The 25,636-nt window shown below is 34.9% G+C and overlaps 1 protein-coding gene across 17 annotated transcripts in view; it reads right to left on the bottom strand.

The window, feature by feature from the left end:
• The window catches only part of ERC2 (ELKS/RAB6-interacting/CAST family member 2), a 511,348-nt gene that overhangs the window by 289,011 nt on the left and 196,701 nt on the right, over positions 1-25,636 (bottom strand). For 11 of the 17 annotated variants that reach the window (XR_005822988.1, XR_005822990.1, XR_005822989.1 and 8 more), the window contains 6 exons: positions 24,815-24,952; positions 16,890-17,030; positions 16,200-16,340; positions 12,739-12,774; positions 5,066-5,095; positions 3,899-4,092 (listed from right to left, as the gene is read on the bottom strand). Coding sequence is in view for 13 of the 17 variants with exons in the window: in XM_040568867.1 (XP_040424801.1) it covers positions 3,899-4,092; positions 5,066-5,095; positions 12,739-12,774; positions 16,200-16,340; positions 16,890-17,030; positions 24,815-24,952 (680 nt within the window). In the remaining 4 variants the exon portion in view is untranslated. The remainder of the gene's footprint in view (positions 1-3,898; positions 4,093-5,065; positions 5,096-12,738; positions 12,775-16,199; positions 16,341-16,889; positions 17,031-24,814; positions 24,953-25,636) is intronic. The other 6 variants (XM_040568873.1, XM_040568874.1, XM_040568875.1 and 3 more) reach the window with 2 other exon arrangements.

Below are 25,636 nucleotides of genomic sequence, written 5' to 3'. Positions count from 1 at the left end.
TGAGAAGTATACAGCAGTGTTCCATGTGGGGTCTTGCAACTGCTTGATGACATTACTACTTTCCTATCATTACGGTAAACATTTATTCTGACATATCAGGATTCACTCCTCATTATTTAGATGGCTCATAACAACACTGCCATAAGCAAATCTATCTACTCTCTCTTTTCCTCAGTTGTATCAAGGATTATCCTTAGTGTACAGCTGGCAATTTTACTGGTCCTAACTTCATAGTCATGCATTTTAAACTATTATATATCCCTTAAATTAATTTCATTATTTAAACTCCCCAGCATACTTCACAAATAATAATACTTTTCATTCTAACACTGCTAATAAAAGCATTAAACAACATACTCGCTCCATCCTGACAGTTTTCTCAGCTGCAATATCTCCATTTGGCTAGGCCCTTCACATTACAATTTAAGTTGATTGCTATCTTGCCCAGTTGTATTTACATTGTCAAAAAAAAAAAAAAAAGATACCACATTTCCTTAATCAATAAAACCAAAGAAAGTTTACTGAAAGTGCAGCATGCCACAATATATTGCATTTTATTTTAACTTGGTCTCATTATAAACAGATAAATCATGGAAGATATAATAGAAGTTATCAAACAGCATTAGTAGAAGAGGACAAAGTGGTTCTCCTACGTAGTAGCAGTAAGGAGTTATAAAATACAAAATACTTTTGTACATATGTAATAACTTAAGAAACAGACCTACATGTTTGTATATATGAGGAACAGCATGAATCATGAATCTTAAGTGATGCAACTCAGTAGTGTGATAGTTTCTGAGGCAAGAAAATCATATTAAAACCAAGAGAATGATCATTCAGATGAAATCTTCTTCAGTATTATTAATGTTCATCTGCCAAATAGTATGCAACTCTAAATTTAATTCCTCATATCTAGAAACAAATATTTCTGCCTTTGAGTATTTGAAACTCAATTATATATTCAGCTTTTCTGTATGAAAGTAATTCATGATCTTGTTTTCATTTTTAATTGATTTTGTAGATGATAACATTATCACAAATACGTATTTTCTTTTCAGATGAACTGATTTTATACAAGGACACCCCATGCTGCTGATGAATTTATATGTGAATATATGAAATATCATGAAGATATCATAGTTTGAAGTACTCTTGATTATAGCTCTCTTAGGAATTTGTTTATAGATGTTGAGAATTTATGTTGTTGCAATTATCTTGAAATGTAAAAATGATGGCAGAGCAGTGAACATGGATTCCATCAAGCTATTAACCAACAAATATGTTACAAAAGAACATTCATTTTCCTACAAAACACCAGACAAGCCTTGCATCTGTTACAAGAAATGTTGAAGATACGCTGTTTCTGAGCAGCAAAAAAATAGAATGGGAAAAAGTAAGGAGATAAAATAGCAATACAGAGCACATTATATGAATTTAAAAACAGCAGGACAAGAAGGAAAGAACATTTTCAAATATGCTTCTGTTAAAGTTGCAGTCATTTTCACAATGCCTTACCCCCATAAAGCGGGTAAACTGAGCTTTGGCTCCACCTCTTCCCTTCAATAATGAGCCAATCAAGTAGTCATTAAAATCAGAAAAAGTAGTAGCACTTCATAAAATGTTACAGTAATTTACACTCCACCTAACCCCCTAGAAAGGGGAATTTCAACATCAAAGTTCCCTGTCTAGGGACACCAACAGGTGGCACAGTTATACAAAGATTTAGATCTTTGGCCAATATTTTTCAAAAATGAGGAAGAGGGAGGGAAAATAACTTACATTTTAGAGAAACCCAAGGTGAGCCTGATTAATAGGAAGAGTTAGATACTCACTGTCTAAAAATATTTCCCTATTACAACATTACATTGCTGACAGTTTGCTAGGCTTGCTGTACCAAACAACCACTTTGTGTCTGTGCTCATGCATGGTGGAAAGTAGCTTTAAGACTTTGTTACCAAGTAAATGCAATAATGATATAACTCCTGTTGATGCAATCAATAACAGGTAATTTCTGTGGTCATCCTTTTTTTTTTCTTTCCTATTTTTCCTATTTTACAATAGCATATACCATATATATAAGAATTCTGAATTAATCTTGGAAGCTGTATATTACGTTAAATCATGTGAGAAACTAAATTACAGTTGAAAGAATTCACAAAGAAATCTTAGAACAGGATAAGTGTAGAAAATAACGATAAACCTTCCTTGTCTGGTCATACCACAGATACATTTTTGTAAGCATTACAGAAGCTCTTAAAGGTTTGTAGCAAAGCTTTGCTTCTACATCAAATTCCAAGTACAGCATAACCTCTCAGCCTACAAAAAATCTCTTAAGATTATTCTCTTGAACTAAAGTTTAGCATGCCTACTAGTGCATCTAGAGTCACACAATAATTCAGTAGGTTTTAGAGCCCTATGAAGGTATCAGCAACCATTCCTGTACAGAATACAGTATCAGGCTGCATCAGCTTGCTCACACCTGGAGTCACTATATTACAAGCCTAGGTCTGTAATTGCCCCTACAGTACACACAGTGGTGGACGGAATAAGCAGCACTTTCATGCCCACACAGATTCACTGTGTTATCTTTTTCCAATATGCTGCTTTAGGATGTTGAAAAGTTTAGGCAGAACTCACGTTCATGGTGTCCAAGTGACCACTCTTCTTTAATACCTTCCTCCAGTATCTACTTTACACATTAAAATCCAAGCAAATACCAGAGTATTCTAAACACCTCCTGATGTGATGAGAGAAGTAATTGCTAAGTTTGTCTTCATGTAAACAACTGATTACATGTCAAGTACAAATCTTTATTTATCACTTTAAATTTGAGGTCTCTATTCTCGTGGCACATTGATTGATAACTACATACCATTCCTTATTATTATTAAATCAAACCTGTGCCAAACATCTTCAGAGAAAGGTAGGTTTTGGCAACAGAACTGTGGAGGTTGATAAGTCATCATCAATAGGAGACATTCTACAAAGCTTCCTTTCCAAGGTGATTTCCTTTCCAATATTTCTGACAGATCTTCCTGTTTCGTGGTAATTCTCCCTAACAGGACAGAGCAGTGCTATGTCTCGACGGGAACTATAACAATAATCAGAAGATCTCTTAAACCTTAATTTTGGTACCATGAAACCCCTTTTCTTCCAACTTGATTACTAGAAGACAGTATGCAAAAATATTTGAAAAAGTAAAATTCCTTCTTTCATTTACCTAAGAGTGCTTAGGAGTACAGAAAGAGAACAAAGAATTCAGAAACACAGAAATTTCTTATCAAACAAATGGCAACATTATCTATAGAAGAAGCTTCCCAGATTATTTAATTACAAAAAAGGGCATGAGACAAATTGAGCCCAAAACCATTCTATCTCCATTAAGGAAAGACCATACAACTTTCCCACAATTAAGGAAAAAAAAAAGTGGTCAACATGAGAAAATATTCATCTGAAAAAGGCAATCATTTCTCAGAACCACTAAGAAATACTGACAGCACAAGACCAGAAATACTTACCAATGCTTTTCAGGACCTCTTAGAACTAGCGATCCTGTTTGCATTGAAGAAACATGTGGGGACAGCTTTGATTTACCCGTTACTAGAAAGACGAGGCTGTTGCCCTAACAGGAGGGCTGTCATTGTAAATTGTATATGGCTTTTCCTATGTATGTTTCTTTTATGGAGACTACAAAAAATTGGAAACCTTAAGTTGTTCCAAAGTCATCAGACAGGAGATGTGATTCTTAAGTATCAATCTTTTTCATTTCTGATACAATTTTACAAAACATCACAAATGTACTGTTAAAAACATATATTCTACCCTTAACTTCTCTTCTCTTTAGTGAAGATCAAGTAAATAAAAATACCACTCAATGGAAAACAAATAAAAAAATTACCTTTCTAACTCAGCAATTTTCTTATCTTTGTCATTCTTCTCATTCTCTACTTCCTTGAGTATTTCTAGAAGTCTCTCAACCTCAGCCTGAGCTTTGCCACATTCTTCTCTATAGTATGATGCCTCTTTGTCAAGCTGTTTCATTCTGTCTGCAAATTCTGGGTTCATCCGTGCCTCCTCTTCAGCCTCATGAGCCTTCAGAATCAATATTAAATAATAATAATAATAATAATAATAATAATAATAATAATAATAATAATAATAATAATAATAATATCAGTAATTTATATAGCTTTAAGAGCTTCACTTCTTCAGTCTTGGAGTTAAAATTTTCATTAAAAAGGATTATAGGTATTTCTGTCAGATAATATTTTTCTACAGAAATTTTATAAAAAGGAATTCAAGTACCCTTGCAGTCTAAAATTACTTTCAAATGCTATCTTATCAAAGCTTCATCCTGAAGTGGGAGGGCATTTATTAAACAAAGAGTGGTGTTTGGTTGGTTGTTTTTTTGTTTTGTTTTGTTTCTTATTAACATGACCACAGTTTAAGGCTGTTGTTTTGATTTTAAAAAATCACCTTGTAATTCATTTAATTCACTTCACACTTTTTAAGTCTTTCAAATATATAGACAATCTTTCTCATACATGTACGCTTTTTCCATGAGCATACACATATATATACAGATATATATAAGTATATACATATTGTAATCTGTATCACCAGATGTTTCAAATACAGCCTGATACTAAGAATATAAAAGTAAGAAATGGTTTATATGCAGTGCTGTTTTCAAAAGACAAACCAATGAACTAAAAAGTTTCTTTCAGCAGACATTTTACCAAATAATCCTTTTTTTTTTTTAATTTTACTTATTTATTTATTCCCTTATCATGAATACTTAGCCTGAAATGTCAGAAGAACAAGCTCATTGGTGACAACGGCACAAACCTGGCAAACATGCATGGATGGGTGGCAGTTTCACAGACAAGAACAAATGCAATGAACACAACAACAGCGCAGAGCCCAATCTTACTCCCATCAAATCTAATGGCAAAAACCCAATTAACATCAATGGGAGCATGATCAGGCATCAAGTGCTTCAAACTGTTGGCTGGAATAATCACAGACAGATGGAAACAACAATGCACTGCAATGCTTAGCCTACCCCTTGCTTCCCATTATTCCTAATTGGCATCTTGAAAGAGCAGGCAAGGAAAAAACAAGTAGTTTAATGCAGTGCACATTAAACATAGAAAATTCAGATAACATTTTTTTAATATACAAAAATTTTACAGAAATTCAGGATATTTAGAACTGAAAGTCCTCCAACTATCTTATTATGCAGAAAAAAATTGGGATTATCTTCTTAATTTCAGGGAATAGACAATGCAAGCAAGCAATGGAAGAAATGCCGGTCAAAATGAAACATGCATGTTTTGGAAAGAATTAATATAAAATACAGCTATTAGAAGGTTCATATTCTTTGCAATGGTTAAAATTTTCTGTATAAATAAAGAACAAGTCTGGGTTTAGTATAAATACAACAATTAAAAAAATGAAATTACTGGAAAGAAACTTGGGAATTTTATTTGTAACATAGCATTTAAGCATGAGGATAGTAAGAAAAAGACAGAAGATTTCATGTTTTATTTATCCCATTTTGAAATTTTTAATCAGAAGGAATATTTAGTTACCAATACAAGAGAAGCCATAACAGGAATCACCATAACAGGAGAAGCCTACAAAACTTACTAGCCTTGCTCTTCAAATGTTCCAATGTTGCTCTTCAAATGTTCTATTTGGGATGCTCCAGCCCTTATACAGGAATTTCCTAACAGAGCTCATTTCAAGGTAATACCCACAGAGATGTTAGCAAGAGATTCATTTTCATCCTCCTATATCTCCCTGCTTTAATATTAAAGTTTGATTTAATTTATGCTGAGTTTTAGCTGTGTCAAGAAATTTACTTTCAGCTAGCTATGTAATTTTTTTTAATTAAAAGCAATATGCAGACTGCCAATTATTTGAGACACTGGGTACCATTTCCAATCTGCACACTACTTCCATTTTCCACCAGTTCTATTAAGAAATTAGACAATATTTTATCTCTCCAAAATGGGACCTAAGTGTTCTTTCACAAAGAATAAACAAGTGAAGGAGAAAAATAATTCCAAATGTTGGTAAAGGTAAATTTACTCAAAAAAAAAAAAAAAAAAAACCACTCCTGTCTTTAAAATACTAGCAAAACTATGCAAAAAGCATTTTGTTCCATATTGCTCTTCAGATTCCTCCACATCTTTTAAGGGTAAGAACAGAATTTCAGTTCCACTCTAAAGCTATCACCATTTCATATTCTTCCCTGTCACTTTCCTTTTCTGTTCCTTTTAATGCATAAGATGCTTATTTGCCAACTTTGGTTCCATCATTTCATAAACAGGCAGAACACCCACCTTTCTGCCTCTAGCCTGCCTTTGCAGCTCCAAAATGCACTGAACAAATCATCTACTGAACAGCTCATAACTAAAACATAACCTGAAACAATAGATATAAATTATATTTTCCAGTTTAGCCTTATAATCCTTGCATAACAACATGCTAAAGAAATTGATGTTAAATTGCAAAAGTATTTTCAATTCTTCTTCTTTCTCTGGTGTTTATAGCATTCCATATTTGTGGGATGTGTTTTTGGAAACTTCCCTACCACAAACTTGGCCATTTCCCTATAGTTCTCAAAATGAAGTAGAACCTATAAGATATGATTTACTCCAAATGATTTAGTATCCAACCTCAACAGGGGGTTGACATGCAGCACAATTATCCATAATGTCATATATAAACCAGTATAAGCATTCACAGAATCACAGAATCGTCTAGGTTGGAAGAGACCTCCAAGATCATCTAGTCCAACCTCTGACCTAACACTAACAAGACCTCCACTAAACCATATCACTAAGGACTACATCTAAACGTCTTTTAAAGACCTCCAGGGATGGCGACTCAACCACTTCCCTGGGCAGCCCATTCCAATGCCTAACAACCCTTTCGGTAAAAAAGTTCTTCCTAATATCCAACCTAAACCTCCCCTGACGCAACTTTAGCCGATTCCCCCTCATCCTGCCACCAGGCACGCGGGAGAATAGACCAACCCCTACCTCGCTACAGCCTCCTTTAAGGTACCTGTAGAGAGCGATGAGGTCTCCCCTGAGCCTCCTCTTCTCCAGGCTAAATAACCCCAGTTCCCTCAGCCACTCCTCGTAAGACTTGTTCTCCAGACCCCTCACCAGCCTCATCGCCCTTCTCTGGACTCTCTCGAGCACCTCAATGTCCTTCTTGTAGCGAGGGGCCCAAAACTGAACACAGTACTCAAGGTGCGGCCTCACCAGAGCCGAGTACAGGGGGACAATCACCTCCCTAGACCTGCTGGCCACACTGCTTCTTATACAAGTCAGGATGCTGTTGGCCTTCTTGGCCACCTGAGCACACTGCTGGCTCATATTCAGCCAACTATCAACCAGTACTCCCAGGTCCTTCTCTGCTAGGCAGCTTTCCAACCACTCATCTCCCAGCCTGTAGCGCTGCTTGGGTTGTTACACCCCAGGTGCAGGACCCAGCACTTGGCCTTGTTGAACTTCACACAGTTGACCTCAGCCCATCGGTCCAGCCTATCCAGATCCTCCTGCAGAGCCTTCCTTCCCTCGAGCAGATCGACACACGCACTTAACTTGGTGTCATCTGCAAACTTACTGAGGGTGCACTCGATCCCCTTGTCCAGGTCATCAATAAAGATATTAAAATGAGTACTGGCCCCAGCACTGAGCCCTGGGGGACTCCACTAGTAACCGGCCTCCAACTGGATTTGACTCCATTCACCACAACTCTTTGGGCCCGGCTATCCAGTCAGTTTTTAACCCAACAAAGCGTACGCCAGTCCAAGCCATGAGCAGCCAGTTTCTTGAGGAGAATGTTGTGGGAAACGGTATCAAAAGCCTTACTGAAGTCAAGGTAGACCACATCCACAGCCTTTGTCTCATCCACCAGGCGCGTCACTTGGTCATAGAAGGAGATCAGGTTCGTCAAGCAGGACCTACCTTTCATAAACCTATGCTGACTGGGCCTGATCGGCTGGTTGCCATTCAAGTGCCGCGTGACGACATTCAAGATAATCTGCTCCATGAGCTTCCCTGGCACTGAGGTCAAACTAACAGGCCTATAGTTTCCTGGGTCTACCCTCTGGCCCTTCTTGTAGATGGGCATCATGTTTGCTAGCCGCCAGTCGACTGGGACCTCCCCTGATAGCCAGGACTGCCGATAAATGATGGAAAGCGGCTTGGCCAGCTCCTCCGCCAGTTCTCTCAGTACCCTCGGGTGGATGCCATCTGGCCCCATCGACTTGCGTACATCCAAGTGCTGTAGCAGGTCGCCAACCATTTCCTCGTGGATAGTGAGGGCCACATCCTGCTCCCCATCCCCTTCCACCAGCTCAGGGTACCGGGTATCCAGAGAACAACTGGTCTTGCCACTAAAGACTGAGGCAAAGAAGGCATTAAGCATCTCAGCCTTTTCCTCATCTTTTGTAACTAAGTTTCCCCCCGCATCCAGTAAAGGATGGAGATTCTCCTTAGTCCTCCTTTTTGTGTTGATGTATTTGTAAAAACATTTTTTGTTATCTTTAACAGCAGTAGCCAGATTGAGCTCCAGATGAGCTTTGGCCTTTCTAATTTTATCCCTGCACAGCCTAGCAACATCCTTATAGTCCTCTTGAGTAGCCCGCCCTCTTTTCCAAAGATTATAAACTCTCTTTTTTCTCCTAAGCTCGAGCCACAACTCTCTGTTCAGCCAGGCCAGTCTAGTTCCGCGCCGGCTCGTCTTTGGGCACGTTCAGGTAACATTCACGTAACACTGTAACATTCGTTACAGAGGGAAGAATAAGATTATTCAGAAAGAGAGAGAGAAATGATTTTAGCATTAAAAATGACCAATTAAGTTGGTTGCACTTCCTATAGAGTATTTTTGGACTATTTACACAAACGAGTTGTGTGTTTGCATACAGGAGGCAGGAATCAGACTTCTACAGGGGTATTGCCTTAAAGGAGGAGGAAAACAAAGTTAGTAAAATATGGATAGCAAGAACATGAAACATTTTTTTTAAAGGAGCTTTCCCTTGAAAGAAACACTCATGTTGCTGACAAAGCTGCTGGTACTATAATTGACCAGACAACAAAATAAAATCCATGTGACAGTGCCAGGATAAAGGTATAGAATTACTTATAAGATACTTAATATATTTTATTTGCAAGATGTGTTTGGATTTGTACGAGGCACTTCTTTTTTTTTTTTTTTAATTTTTATATGAAGACCAGGGATGGTTTGTTTCCAGATGGAACTGGACTTCTGAGGTCAAACAGTAGGCCCAACATAGCCGACTGTTGCAGCTCAACTGACATTGACCCTGCTCCCAACCAGGCAGGCTAAATGTGGGAGACAGGCTTGGATCACTCCTAATCAGAAGCTGTATGGTTAATCACATGCATCAGAAAGTCCCCATCACTTGCAGTTCTCCTCTCTTACACCTATCCTATTTCTATTTCCATCCTCCTTTTTCTTCCCAGGTTCTCTGTTTTCCGGGGGAGAATACATTTTCTATTTTTATGGGGAAGAGTAACTTGTATCATGAGCACTTTCTGCAGCCAGGTAGTTGATCTATTAATCTGTATTTTTAATGCTTACATGTGCGGATTAGACATAGGAAACACAATCCAAAATTTCAATTTTCACACTGGTCTTATGGTCTTTCGTCTGTCATCTTGTGACTATATTGTATATCACTCTTCCAATTCAATAAAAATAGCATACCACTAAGAATTTCACTAATTCTTACAGTACATATATATCTGTTCTGATATTTGCCTAAGTACTACAAATATTGTAGAATTAAAGTAATATGTCCTCATGTAAACAGCAAATTTCCTACAGGAAAACAATAATAGTATGGCACAAACATATAACATGAATTACTTAGTGAGTTAAAATTTTATGGTACAACCATGCATGCATTATTCTGCATAACAGAAATGGATGGATAGATACAGTATTTCATTTTTAAAGCTTCAGACACATACACAGAAATCAACTGAGTGTTAAATAAATTTAAATGAAACGACTGAATTTACATGCAAGAAATTACTTTGTAAGATCCTTCAAATCTTATTACTTTCAGTAATAAACTAATAAAAAATTGTCGCTATTTTTGTAGTCTGCTTAAAATTCGAGTTATTTATTTATTTATTTATTTAACTTCAGGGGCTGCTGTAAACAATTTAAAGTAGATTCTACAAGTGCCTTAAATTTTAATTTGACATTGCTTTCACGAAGCATATGGAAAATAAGTCTTTACTATTGAGAAAAAGGTATATCATTACATTTTCATTACAGGACAAAAACAATCATGTAACTTGTAGTCAACTTTGCACAAGAATTCACTGGGTATTTAAAACGTTCAACTTTCAAAGCAAACATGAATAAAAATGCACCCAATTTTGTTCACATCTTATTCACACGGGCAAATACATTGTGAAATCATTCACTAGAGAGTATGCAGGATTTGCACCTCTTCCACATATTCTCCACTTCAGTACTCTAATGGTATAATGCATATAAGAACAAAACATTTCCATCCATTGCTGAATGTTAAAAACATTGGATTCAGCATTGAAAGAAAGTCTTGGAGCCAATACTTTTCTGACACAGTAGAAACAACAAATTCCACCAAAAAAAAAAAGAAGTTATGTTATTACTGTATGGGCTAAAAGGTCCACTCAGAGATTGACTGATATTTCTCTGACACATTTAAACAAAAGAGCATTAAAACTTCAGTAGACTGCAATCCATTTTTATGACTCTTAAATGAAAAAAAAAAAAAAGCGTTCTGTTAAATTAAGAAGCATAATGTACAAACAAGTTGTTTCAGGATCTAGTATTAATGCCATATCAAAAAAAAAAAAAGGTGAAAACTTGGACTTGTGAAATTCAAAGAAAATGTTGTCATCAACTTCAGTGAAGTCACACCCTCAATTTCAAGGTGGTTTGGGGGAAGGAGGAGATCATTCTTACACTGTTAAAAGTTGACACTATTATGCATTTAAAAAAAAAGAAAAAGAAAATTTTTTTCTTTCAATAAAAAAAAATATTTTTCAAGAAAAGTTTATTGAAGAAAACCAGTCTTGAGGATACACTATAATTGCTGCCTGGTACCAAAGGAAAAGGATCTTGCATCCATTATTTCAGAACAGCCACGTTTGTATTTCAGAAAATTAAGCATGAAAGGCAGGGAAAAAAAAAAAAAAAAAAAAGTAAACTGGCTGACTTTGGAATACCACAGACAAATAGACTAGAAAGGAACAAACAAATTCCATATAGCAAAGTAACTAATACTGAAATGATGACTGGAAAGCATTTAAGAAAATCAAGACAAAACTAACACAAAATAGACTCCAGTCTGAAGAGACATGCACAGTAGGAGTGCAAATGACATGAATAGGAATGTAACTACCACGAAGGTGATCTGTGATACAGAAAAAAAAAGGTTTTTATAGTTCAAAGGGAAAAGGCCTGACTAGCAGCATGCTAGACAGCAAAAGCGATAATATCAGATCTTATGCTACTTAAAAATGATTCATGACTGGATTAAAAATACAGTTAACCAATAATTTCAAAAGTAAATATGGCATATTTCTTGGGACTCTCTTTTTCTATGCACAAATCATGACATATCTACTACATGGCTAGACTTAGCTATAGGAGACTCCAAAGCTGGAATCCTTGTTCACCATTATTAATGGCAAAATTCTGATTGACTTTGGTGAAGGCAATACTTACCCTAATGCACATTATCATACTGTTTAATAAAACCTATATATTCCTATCTATATATGTAGGTATATACTCCTATATATAGGAATATATACTCCTCCTATATATACTGTCCCAACTACATGATAATTCCAGGTATGATTACTGTGTAAACTTTAGTTTGTAAATTACCATTACAATCCAGTTGCATCATTATTTCTGTCCTGTGATGCTCACAGCACATGTTAAATACAACAGTCTCAGCAAAAAAGTGTTCTCTACAAAGAGAATGTTTATTACTGCTCTTCAAACAGAAAAGGGTACGCACTTAAGTCAAAAGGGTAGATATTGTGCGATTAAAGCAGACATTAGCAAGAATAATAATACTAAACAAGTGAAAGTAATAATATTTGGCTTTTTCAAAAACTGCTGCTTGCATTCATCATTATATATTTCAGTATTTTCTTGGATTAAATACCATCTTTTGATATTCTTAATGTATATAAGCTGAACGTGAACTGAATGTCACTTTTACGTGAGTAAAGTTGGTAAGAATTATTTTAGCCATATGGCCTTTTGAAAATATTACCAGTCACATCCTAGATACTATTGTTCACCTACTCAATTCAGTCACTTATTATAAAATGAGTAAATTAGAAGTTGTTTGTTTGAAGGATCAAATAAAGTACTCCACAAGTAGGAATCAAAAAGCAAAGCAAAAAAAAAACGGCATGCTTCTCTAATGGAGAAGTTGAGGACCTAAAGGCTAGGATCCTTGTGTTTTTAAAGAAATATTATATGTAGTTTAATACATTTCATATTCTTAAAATGGCCTTGAAGTCCACAAAGTTTATTTATCTGGATATAATGGATACAGCATAGTGAGCATCAAAAGTATTCTGCAAAGCTCCACAAAGGAAGAGAACAACAAGAGATAATGGATCCTCATGCTTTTGTATGTTACAGAGGGCATTTTTAAAAAGAACTTACTGGATTGTACATCTGATTGAACAACTGTTCAGCTTGCTACATTGCAAAGTTGGAAGGGAGTGAAGCAGAGACAGGAAAAGAAGGAAAGATCCATGAAAACAGCATTAGCTCAACAAAACCAGTGCATTTGCACAGAAGAACTTGTCATAAAAAAAAAAAAGTATAAATTTAAGATTCTAAACATTCCTTGGTGAAAGTGAGAGGCACAAGGGAAACATAAATATTGACTTTGGCTCCTAAAAAAGAATAGCTGGAGTAAGAAATTTAAGGTTGGTGTTACTTTCCCTTTCTCAAGTTAAATAACCCATGAAATAAAGAAAGGTGTCCACTTTTGATGATACATTAAGTGCTGCTCTTAAGCAACGAATCATGAGAAGTGCTTTTGGCTGAGGCTGCAATTTATCACCAAAGCTTCAAAGATGGTAATAATAATAGATTAATTAAATTCTATCATTAAATTTATTACTTTTCTTTTGTTTAACACAAGACTGAATTTTCTATGCAGAATGACTTTTGAACAGTACAGCTTGGCAAAAAGTCCTTTAATGACTGCAAATATGTCAGTAAGCAAGTAAATTTAAAATAATGACAAACAAAAGGAGGAAATTCTGAAGTGGATAATAAGATTTTATATACACACAAAAAATACTTAGCTACCTATTAAGGTAATTCCTGCTGTTCTTTCACTAATAACAATACAAGATAAGTCAAGAAGAAGTCATCAAACATTCTTCTAGTTTTTATTTTACTTTTTTTTTTTCTAACTTCATAAATTTCAATGCTTCATCTTTGTCACAAAAAGTTTAATAAGCATGTCTATGGTTTTACACATTATTTTGTGTACCAAAATATAGTATAGTAATATGAATAATTACTCTTTATGAACATCTTACTTATTACTTTAAATTTGTCCACTCTTTAAAATTAATAGTGGTTTTAAAATCAGCATGTTTCCTTTTAATGAAATGCAAACAATTCAGCTGAGTAATACTAAAAAATATTTCTATCTAATCAGACTTGATCAAAATCCTCTTAATTATCAAAAAATGAATCTTATTCTCTCCAACAAAAAAAAAAAAAAAAAGGAAAGTGTGTAAACTAGGGAACATAAGCTTTAAAAAAAATAGTTGTTTATACTTGCCCCTTGCACACATTTTCTTTCAGGCACACCACTTGTTACCATTAGTACTCATGGAAGACAGCAAATTCTAGCAATTGTGCACAGATTATATTCATATTTATTAGCATAACTTGGTACAACATAAATCAAAATTTAGCTACGATCATTTTAAAATACCATAATGAAAAATGTCTTATCTATGTTATTTTACAGAGAGGAGTCATATATAAGCTGCTCTCAAATTTCTCAAAAAAAAACAGACAGCCTTTGGAGTCAATTCAAAAAAAGATATAAGTTGTTCCCATTCCTCCCAGCTTCTGTAGTGGGTAATGTTCATATATGTGAACATATGCATAAGCACTCATAAGCACACTTATGAGCCATGCAGGTTAATTTACTCTGAATTACGTTGATGTTCCCTCCTACTCTAATGCAGACATATACAAGAATAACCCAGTTTTCTGTTTCAGTTAGTTTTCTAAGGAGTGAAAACATGGTGAAGGTAGATTTCTGGGGACCAATTACTTTTAACGCAGGATATTTACAGGTTTGAACATAAAGTATTTTATTAGAGAAAACGTGAATTGAAAATTACTGTTTGGAGTCTACTATCATTAACAGTCACTGTTTCTGTTCAATTAAACATGCCCACAAAGAAGGTTGTAACTACATTTTATTGTGGAAATACCTGGTCTCCTACAAATGTTGGGTGAATTTCCATTGGGGCTTTATGCCGTATTTATGATATAATAAAACTATTATGTTTTCAACTTTCATTTAATAATTCTTTGTATTTATACACAAGGAACATACTCCTTTTCTATATGAAAGACGTCCCAGACACTCTCTGACTTTTATAAGTGCTTATTTTTCCATGACCACATGATGTGTTTATATGTACAGCCATAGAAGATTGACTTAGGATTTCAAGTCCTTATGATTATTTTGATTTTTAAGTGATCTGTGCTTTATGCTTTTTGTTTGTTTCACTAATTTGTTTTTTTTTTAATTGCAGACAAATAAGATATTTCAGATTGTAAAGAAGAACATTTTATAGTGAAGTGCAATGTAAACTGAAATATTTTCTAACAAAAGAAAACAAAAAAAAGGACTTCCAGTGAAACAGCTCATTTGGATATTTTAATTCTGGCATCAATAGCACTTATAAGCTACGCAACTTATAAAGGAGCTGTGTTTTAATTAAAAGCTTTTGTATATGTTAATTTGAAAACATTCCTTTCTTTCATCTCCACAATTAAACATATAATACTGGCAGCTAACTGCATATATTCTTTCTGAATTAAAAAATAGAATTCTAAGATTTACATTCTGGTATCCTCCTTTACACTTTGCAATAGCTTCTTCACAGGTTAAGGGTATTGAAACACTGCTTAAACACAGAGCAGGGTACTACTCAACCTGGGTAAAAAAGAAGAGTCAGAATATTATCCTAACAGTGGTAACAGTCATAGAACAGATGAACACTTTTCTAGAAAATGAAACGTTTGCCCTACACTTACTCACGAACTGCAGAAGGCAAACAATGTCTGAACCCATCAAACATGTCATGACATTGGCATTTGAACAATGAGAGCAGACATTACCAGATGACACAGAAACAAGTCAAAGAAATAATGTATGGTAGAAAAGGCATCAACAAACTTGCAAATCATTTAAGCAAAAAATATATTAATGCATTGATTTAAATAAAACCATGTTATAAAATATAGAATTTGCATGTTTTCCTTTAAATGTTTGCTTCCACTACTTTGTAAATTATTGAATTGCTAGCTGAGGTAAGCTTTCCATTTGTTTGCTTAATTATCACAAACATACGTTCATCTACAAAAAAAAAAAAAAAAAAAAAAAGGCAGAAATAAAACCCAACTAGAAATTCCACTTTAGAAGCAGACTTTTTTTTCCATTAAAAGGTGCTGCTTCCATTTTTTTTCCTCATACTACGAGCATTTCAATCTACTTCTAATAGAGGTATAAATTCATTCACATAAAAATTGCTGGTTTGATAATTTCTCCCTACCTTTCTACTTTCCCTCTAATGTCCTGTTCCCAGTTCATTTATTTGAACCAGCTTCTCAGAATTCCCTCATATAGGTATTCAAGATAATTTTGGAGGCTTCTAATGGCTTTGGTACAAGCCTCTTAAGAAAAAGTTAGAAGTATTTGATGCAAGCATCAGCAAACACCATTGGAAGATTCTAGATTTACTCTAGAAGAGTAAACAAGTTCATCTTTTGAACATGAGAGCTTTGGGTGTGGTCTTTTTTTTTTTTTTCCCCCAGATTATTGCTGGGTTTTGTTTGTTTTTTAAGATGGAACTTACCTTTTTCAACTGTGCTTCCAACTTACTACACTCTTCTTTCTTTTGTTCTATGGCTATTTCTAAAGACTTAAGTTTGGAGTCTCTTTTCAGCCCTGCTGATGCCAATGAAGATGCATGTTCTTTGAGATCGATTAAACTAGACTGAAAAATGACCAAGAGCAAAAAGTTAATTCCTAGTCACCAGGACACTAACTTATTGCCAACTTAGTAATCACTTGGATCCTGTTCCCCCTCCCCTTCCCCAAAACGAGTTGACACAAAGATAAGCATATTTAGCCAAAGACAGCATTTTGAGAATACAACCAAAAGGAATCACAGGAGCTTGCATGCAGTGAAACATTGAAACATTCATAATACAGACAAGCTGACATTACTTTCCAGAGGTACAATTACTTTGAAGTCTATTAATCTGACTGACAAGTGAAAACAGGAGCAACAATGAAATATTTGAGCCTTGTGGAGGCTTATGTAGAGGAAAAAGTAGAGAAGATGATACACAACTATGCAAAAAGTGAGGCAATATTTTATGTACAAAAGTGAGGACTGTGAAGAATGCTTAAGAAAATAGCAGTTCAAAAGCTGACCACTGAAGTGGAAGAGTTTCAGTACTTTAAATGGTTCAAGAGTAATCCTAATGCACTTTCTTTCATCATCACGACATAGAACATAGATTTTACTGTGAAGACTGACCTCTTTTTCTGTCAGCTCAGCTTGTAAAGCATTAACTTTCTCCTTCAGGTCTTTGTTTTCTTTTTTATAAGATTCGATTTCTTCAAGTCTTTCTCTGTCATCTCGCTCCCTTTGCTCCTTCAAGCGCTCTATTATTCTTTCCTAACAAGGGAAAGGATTGCAAAATGCAAAAGTTGGGAACCATTCTAAGAAAAGCAAGAATAAAATTTCTTTACATTAAGTAGCACTTAGAAAATCAACCTTCAGAAGCAGAGGATGACTGGTAAGTTAATGATATTAAAGTCAACAGAAGAGTTCCCCTGCTTTTGGTAGCATCAGATCAAGGTTTTAAATACTTGATGAGTGTACCATAGTACAGAAGCTTCATTTAATATCTATATTGCTATGAATATGTTTAGTCTTGTGATAGATACGGAAAGTTACTCATCCCAGTAATGTATTTCCTGACACAGAAAGACACAGAAAAGATACTCTGATACAACTTATATTATCCAAAGGAAGATTCTTCCCCATCTAATTAATAGTGACCCCACACATATTTAAACTCAACCATGTTTTTCAATATTTTGATGGCTTCCTTTGACTATTATAAGGATTGCTGGAAATCATCATTCAGGGGCTGGGTGTTTAAGTCAAAAGGTAAATGCAAAAATCACATCCAGTAGTATGGTTTTGTTAAGCCTTGACTACATTCTTCAAAATCACATTCTACCAATACTCAAAGGATGCAAATACTAGACAGAATAATATTTAGGGTAAAATCAAATAACCACTGGAAGTAAATTTGAATTGGTAATAGGTCAATTTAAGCAGAGTTATCACTGGAACTACTAGAGTAATTTTGGAAGTGGTTATCAGGGAGGCAAGAAAAGCAACATCGTTTAGGAAAGTTAAATGAACATGGGACAAAACCACATCCTGACTGAAGTTCTACATTACCAGTGGCAAGGCTCAGATAGAGCCATTAGCATTCTCATGGATCCTATTCAAGTCATTTTGTACTTATGCTGGAAACCTCCAAGGAGGAGCATAAGAATAGGATCAATGCTTAAAATACTATTTCACAGAACTATAAAAGTCTGATGGAAGACTAATATTATTAGAAAAAGAGAAAAATATCTTATGCTAATTCCCTCTGTCCATGACTCCTTATACCGTGTATATATATATATATATATACATACACACACATATATACATACTGCATATATATGCACTTCATTCTACTGCCAGTACAGTACACATATGCACATAAGGTTTTCCTTTACCCGTATCAATGTACTCTCAGCTGTGGTTATTATACCTCAGCAATCATTACCATGCAAGCAATATTTCAGCAGCTGCATATCTCATTTTGATTTCCAATTAGCTTAGTCGATTTAATGAAAGAAAACAAAATTATTTATGAAAGTTAGCTTAAGTAGTAACAGCACTTTTAAAAAGCATATATTGTTTGGACTATCCTGGTTATTTATTCATTTTCTCCATATGTTAGGTACAACATTCCTCTGAACTCTAGAGGGTCTTCTGCACTTTCCAAAGCTCAAGGCACATCTTGCAAAAAGCCAACTGTCAATGTTTATATGCACTAAAAAAAAAAAAAAAAAAAAAAAAGCCTAAACTCAAGGCTGTGGTTTTCATGCCAGCAGTCACCAACTTCAGAGGTATTCAGAATTACACTGGACAAGATCCTGAACAAACTGCTATAGTTGACCCTGCTCTTTGAGCAGGTTTGGACTAGATAATATGCAGAGGTCTTTTCCAGTCTCCATGGTTCTGTGGAAAAGGCAGAAATGTTTTCAAGATTCTGCACCTCAAGCATGGTTTGTTTCCCTTCTGCTCACTCTCCCTCTCCCTGTCTTCACAATTCATCCCTATGCAACACTGACCACATCAGCAACCCTGCTGACAGCAGTCCAGTGCCTCTGCCTGTTTTCTGTTCCTCCTTTTGTACTGAATAGGACTTAGTTACTAGAAAATGGGAAACACTGCATTTTCAGAAGACTGGGAAGTTTTCTGTAAATGTCCCCTTATATTTTCCACTTCTATAGATCTACCTTTCACCAAGCATTTGTTTATTCATTTTCCTATCATTTAAACACCATATTTGTGGTATGTATTGGTATGTGGTATCGTACTTGTGAAGTTTAAAACTAATAATCAGTTTCTGTGGATCTATGAATTGAACAAGTATTTTATTACTTTAAATTACTGATTTAAAATTTGGTTACACAGAAGACAATTTAACTTTAAGGGGACAATAATTAAATGCCAATTCAGGAAATAAATACATTCAGCTTCTCATAGAGATCTAAACTTATTTGGAATGTCTCTAATGTTTGCTGCTGTTTACTAGAAAGATAACTGCAGACCCCTCTGTATTTTCAATTAAACATACTAGACTTTTAAGTTCAATTTTAATTTTTATAGTTCTTTACTTTTATTTTAAATATTTAAAAATAAACTTTCTTTTGTGTTATGTCTATATAGTAAACAAATTACTATGCAACAGATTATGTAATGTGAGCTGTTAAGATCAAATATCAAAAGCAGATGTGGAGTATTAATAGAGTATATAGATGCTTGCTAAATGACTAATCTATTACTGTATGTGAAGCTAGACTAAAATGCAAAATGTGTTCTATTTCAAATATCTTCCTTATAGAGCCAATTCAAACATTTGTTCCTGTGAAAGATGATTTTTTTTCCTTCCAGTTATATAATATTGGCTTCCAGCTGTAACACTTTGTTTTACCAATAGTTGGAATAAAAAAAACACATCACACAGCATTTTATAACGTTAAATATTATTAGGAGTTTTTAAACAATCAGATGAAGGTCTTTACTAAACAGTTATGTTTGAGTTTGCAAAGATATGTATTTGGAATCTCTTATATATTGAAATACAATCACCACTATACTGACTTACCTTGTATTAAGAATATGGTATAGTTATTATTTGTTACTGAATTCCTGAGGAAACACTTATCAAAAAGCTGGAAGTTCACAAATTACTTTCATTCCGTATCTAGTATTCCACTGGCAACAGGGACTCCTTTCGTGCGCTTTAGCTATTGAATACGCCTATTACAGAATTAGTGTGACTGTAAGAATCTTCACATAAAAAAGTAAAGACTACCACATATGACACTCATAGCCCTATTCATTTCATTCAGAAAGAAATATAAATTGATGGCATACTACATTCCACTTCACATGGTACAAAAAATTAAAAAAAAAAAAGAATTAAATGATATAGCCAAAACCATCTGGTTCTGTGTAATTAAAAATTTCCAACTTGCTTGCACAGAGATATCTAAAACTATGACGGTGAATGATGCCAGGTTTCATACAGCCCTCTGACTCATACCTGGCAGGACTTCATGTAGAAATGTGTTCATGTAGAATGAAGGCAGTTGAACAGCAACATTGTTGAGTATTACACAAATGACAAACCAGCAAATGTAATTTTACTTTTAGCTGGCCTTTGCACTATATGATATGAAAAAAAAAAAAAAGATATGGGATATTAAATAAGTCAGAGCTATTCCTAAGAAGAAATGATATAACTTCTTAATACTTTAAATATTAATGTTAAAATTCCAGTCTCCACTAAGTGGAATAGTTTAATAGCTGTTCAGAATATATGTAGTTATTTTTATACTTAGTTCAACACAGGTTCCATCCTAAAGATTTACTTACCTAAGTGATATTTTCTGCTATAACAAATTAAACATACTATTATTTCATTTTATTAATAAAACAGTATAAATTTTTCCCTCAGTCAATCACAAAAGAAGACTAATTTGCCTGTCACCTGCATAGGGCTAAATGTCAAAAACATGTGTTAAAAGGCCCTAATATACCATGTTTTACTTGATTAACAGCTAGCTTACAGAAATCCCAACAATGTGTTCTTGTTTCAGTCTTATTTGCATTGGCGAGCTTTCCTATGCACTAATCTAGGACTTCACAGGTCTAATCTATTTGCACTTTATCACAGAAGCAGGAACTGAATTGCCGCAGCATATAGCTCTATTATCAGGCATACTCAATTGCTTATCTGCTGTATGCTGCTACAGTAGGACCAACTTTATAAATATCAGCTTCATGAAAGCAACCTCTTGAGCTGCTTTGGACCAGTGCAAGAGCTGAGATATTCTTTGAAAAGTTTCTTGTTAAAGCATCAAGGGAGCTGATAGCAGTTTTGCATATTCTGATGTTCAAACTTTTTTTAATAGGAGTAAACTTATTTTTGGTTTATTGCAATGTAACCTCCATCACTGTTAAGAATTTTCAGCACCCAGTAGAGTGTCCATGCTTACAGGTAAGGAATTGAATGAGCACATTTTTCAGTTTAGGTCTAAAATGTGCTCAACAGTGACTAAAATTCTGTTGGTTCATTTCTGATTCCTGACAAGGAAACAAATGATATCATTTGGCATGATATCGTCAGGCAAATATTGCCTGAAAAATAAAAAGATTAAAATGGGTCCGTTACTGTAAATTTTGTTGGTTTTCATATGTCTATAATTATTACTCATTTAGCGTTATCAAGCCACCTAATCACTAAATTTGAAAGAAAAAGAAAATCTAAGAAAAAACTTGGAAAAATCTACTTCTCATGAAGAATTAGGAGCCCTGTTTTCTAATTCAGAGCCTAAATCTCAGTCTCAGTATTTTTAAAAGCAACACAAGAAAAATACAAATGCTCAAACATTTCAGTTTTGAAACTTTTAAAAAGAGCTTTGTAACTTAATCTCATTATATGGTTCTGTTGTAATATTTATCTCTTCCCATAGTAACTAAGAAAAGCAACTAAATTTAATTTTCATGAATTGTGGTTAACTGAACTGGTATAAATAATTTTCATCACTATTTTAAAAGAGCTTCCCATGATGCTCTTGGATTTTTATTTTTTAAATAAATTCTAACAACTATTGAATTGATAAAGAATTAAGGTAAAGCCAAAAACCGTGCTTAACATCAGAGATGATGTAGCTGAGTGGGAGGAGCATTAGCTCATATGGTATTTAAACTATAAATAATAAGGGGTATATAAATTTGTCAACCATTGTACTGCCATGGAAATCGGGTATTCTTGAATGAAAGCAGCATCCTCGCTTGACAGCATTACAAATTTAAATTGATAAAAGTACTTACATTTGTCAAATTCATTTATTACTAAGAAACTACCACTAAATGTTTTTGTCCCATTTGGGCAAAAACCTATTCCACACTTCTACCAGTAGTGCCAGTGGAAAAAGTTAATAACCTGATGAAGTCTGACAGTCTGAAGAACTGTACTGCAGACAGAAATCAGGATAAGAAAAATCTGTCAATGATAGGATATGAGGATATATGATTTATGAGGATAAATTTATTTTTTATATTTTTAGATTTATAAATTTTAAATTTATATAAAATTTATACATTTTTAAGATTTATGAGGATAAATTGGAAAACTGGACACAATTAGGAATGAAACACTTGTGTAAAGAGAAACTGCCAAGGCATATAGCTGCCAGAAGACACAAGAAAGCTAGGCATAATAGTCCATTTGGAACTTCTTGAAGACACCTATTGGCTTCTTTCAATGCATAAGTACCTAACGAAAAGATGTCGCAGAGAGTACTTTCAAGACTGAAAAACCTACCCTTGAAAGCATGGCCTTCATGAAACTTACAAGCTTACAATGATAACACTTCATAAGTGATTGAAACAGTCATCAGACACCACAGCACAATTCAGCTTCATGCCATTACTCAAAAGCATTGTCTTAAAACAGATACCATCGTCTTCATCAGCTGCAAAAAGACAGAAGTTTCTGCGGCAGAGGAAAACAATCCATATTATTCACTGAACATGCACCATGGAGCAGCCTGCAAATACTGCAGGAATGATGCCATTCTCAGCTGATATTATTTAAGCAAGAGACTACTCTGTACAGAATTCAGCCTTAGGGACTCCATGCGAGTTCTAATCAATTCCACTTGGAAAAACCACTAATCACACTGATTCTCTGAAAAAGTGTCAGCTCATATATATCCATGTAATTCCAAATGAGGGAGACTTGAGTTGCAAAAAAAAAAAAAAAAAAAAAAAAATCAGAGAAGGATTTGGATCTAGAATTCAAAGTTCATCTAGCTTTTCCAAAACATTAAAACTAGCATCATTTAACAGATTTTGCATCTTTACTACAGCAATCTGAAATAAAGCTTGTCACAGAATTTCCATAACATCAGGATCTAAAGTGTCACATTTTGAGTTTTAACATATGGAAAGAAACTCAACAGCACAATTTTTTTTAACAATCTCTGGGACAAGTCCTCATTGCTATATTGAGGAATAATGCATCTTGGGTTTAGTGAAATTTTAGTTTGTATGTCTGAGATTAATAGAATATTTTAGTTTTAAACTTTTACATTTATTTCAACAGATTTTAGAATGGTACTAGTATAAAAAGGCATGAGAACAGTTCATTGCCACCGCTCACTAGTTTGCATTCAGTTTTAACGCAGTAATTCTTAACTTTTTCTATTTCTGGTAGTGAGAAGTAGACTATACATGATCTATTCAACTGCATTGTCTCCTCCAGCTGAAGCAGAATATGGGGTACAAGACAGCTTTGGCTTTTGATGATGTACTCCATGCTTAATTGCACAGGAGAACTGTCAAGTTTCACTCTACTTTCTGTACTAACACCAATAGCACAATGGTTAAAGGACCGTTTTAAACTCTTCGCTGCCTCCCTGGGAGTACTGGGAAAGTGACAACTTAGACTAATTCAAAGATTATAGTTTACTTGTAGAAAAACAGATTAATAAGTAACTTATTTCATTTTTAATGATATGCTGTGAGATTGGTGAAGTGTCCAAATTAGCAGTGAAAGACATTAACAATATGCATGTTTAATATGCATGTTTACTATGCATGTTTACTTACTTTCCTGCATAAATTCTGTAAGCTTACTGAAAAAGTTATCCATATAAAGTAACAGAAATAATGCCAAGCTTCCCCCCTCCTCCTCTCCCCACTGTTGACCAAACAAACATTAGCATTTTATGTAATAGTGCCAACACCACAGTGGCATTTTAAATGCACATAGAGCCATAAATGCCTTCAGCAGATTAGGCACTGCAGAATGGCACATAATATTTTAATTAGTTGTGTTCACCTGTGTACATTGAAGTGATATATACTGAAATCTGTTGGGCACAAAAAGTGAATATTTATACTAATTTTTTTTTTTGGCACAAATTCATTTGGATTACCTCCTATTCAAAGTTAACTGGTAGAAAAATCCTGAACTTGCTGAAATTGGTGGGAATGTTGCCACTAGCTTAAATAGGCCAGATTTATCCCTCCAGCTTTGGAATTTTCAAATTAAAAGCATGTTGTTTTTAAAGGGGGAAAAGAAATGTCATTCTCCAGTTTGTCTGCTTGGTTTCTCCTATAATTTAAGTGTAGTAAGCTGATAGAGCTGAGAACAAGCTGAACAGTTGGTGCTGTCAGTGATGGCTCTTCAGTTTGGCTCTGTTTAACAGGCAAAAGAACAAGATAATCAAGATCACAAAGCCATTAAAATACCCCAAACTCTCCCTTCTTTCTGTCAGGTGTCCATGTCTTTCTGTTCATGCGGGGAACAACCACTACCAACCTTCTACTAAGGGAAAAATCTTCCCATGTCCTGGGCTGATTACTTCATCCTCATTTAAAAGGACATCCGTCGCTACCTCAGAATCCTTTTTCAGTTCATCAGTCAGGAAACACTCTTTGCCCATTGTGCCAGAACAGAGCCACCTGCTTTCCTGGCAAGGCCGATAGGTTGTGTTGCAGATGCCGGACCAACTTAAAAAGACATTTTTTCGACATGCTTCACCCCCAGGAGCAGCACATAATGCTGTTGCACAAGAAAACATTACCTTTTCTGATAGTGCTTCTTCTAAGGTTGCTAGTGCTGTGTCTGTGTTACTAGAATCCGTCTGCAATGACTTCACTCTGTCTTTTAGATTAGTTAGTTGTTTGTCTTTGTCCCTAAGTTGCTCCTGTAGATTTTCAATCTGAAAATAAAACCAGATCATAATATTCACCAACCTTGTCTTACCATTTAAACAGCATCTTGGGTGATAGGATCAACTGAATGTATACACATTATACATAAAATACACATGCCACGATATACTACGAGGTTTCTACACGATGTAATGTGAACGGTTTTTAACTTCTGTCTTCTCTTGTTTTCCTTTGCCACAAAATCATAGAATCATATGAGTTGGAAGAGACCTTAAAGACCACCTAGTTCCAACCCCCCCGCCCCCGCCCTGGGCAGGGACACCTCCCATTAGATCAGGCTGCCCAGGACCTCATCTAACCTGGCCTTGAACACCTCCAGGGATGGGGCATCCACAGCTTCTCTGGACAGCCTATGCCAGTGCATCACCACCCTGTGAGTGAGAATTTCCTTCTAACATCTACTCTACATCTTCCCTTTTAGTTTAAAACCATTCCCCCTTGTCCTATCGTCATTTGCCCTTATTTTCTTTAATGGTATTTTCTATTAAATGAAATAAAATCTCAGTGCAGTCAGCTATTATACTATTTAAATATTTTCTGATATTAATCACTTTAGTTAAAGGTACTGCATTATCTCAGTAATTCAAAGTATGCGTGGAATGGCCCCTCTAGATAATTCTAGTTACAATAAGGACAAAGAAAGAGAGAGGCAAAGCAAGTTCAGTGAGCCA

The sequence above is a fragment of the Cygnus olor genome, chromosome 10 (assembly GCF_009769625.2).
Source record: "Cygnus olor isolate bCygOlo1 chromosome 10, bCygOlo1.pri.v2, whole genome shotgun sequence".
NCBI lineage: Eukaryota > Metazoa > Chordata > Aves > Anseriformes > Anatidae > Cygnus > Cygnus olor.
Note: the sequence above shows the minus strand (reverse complement) of the source record. Positions and strands in the feature narration are given on the sequence as shown.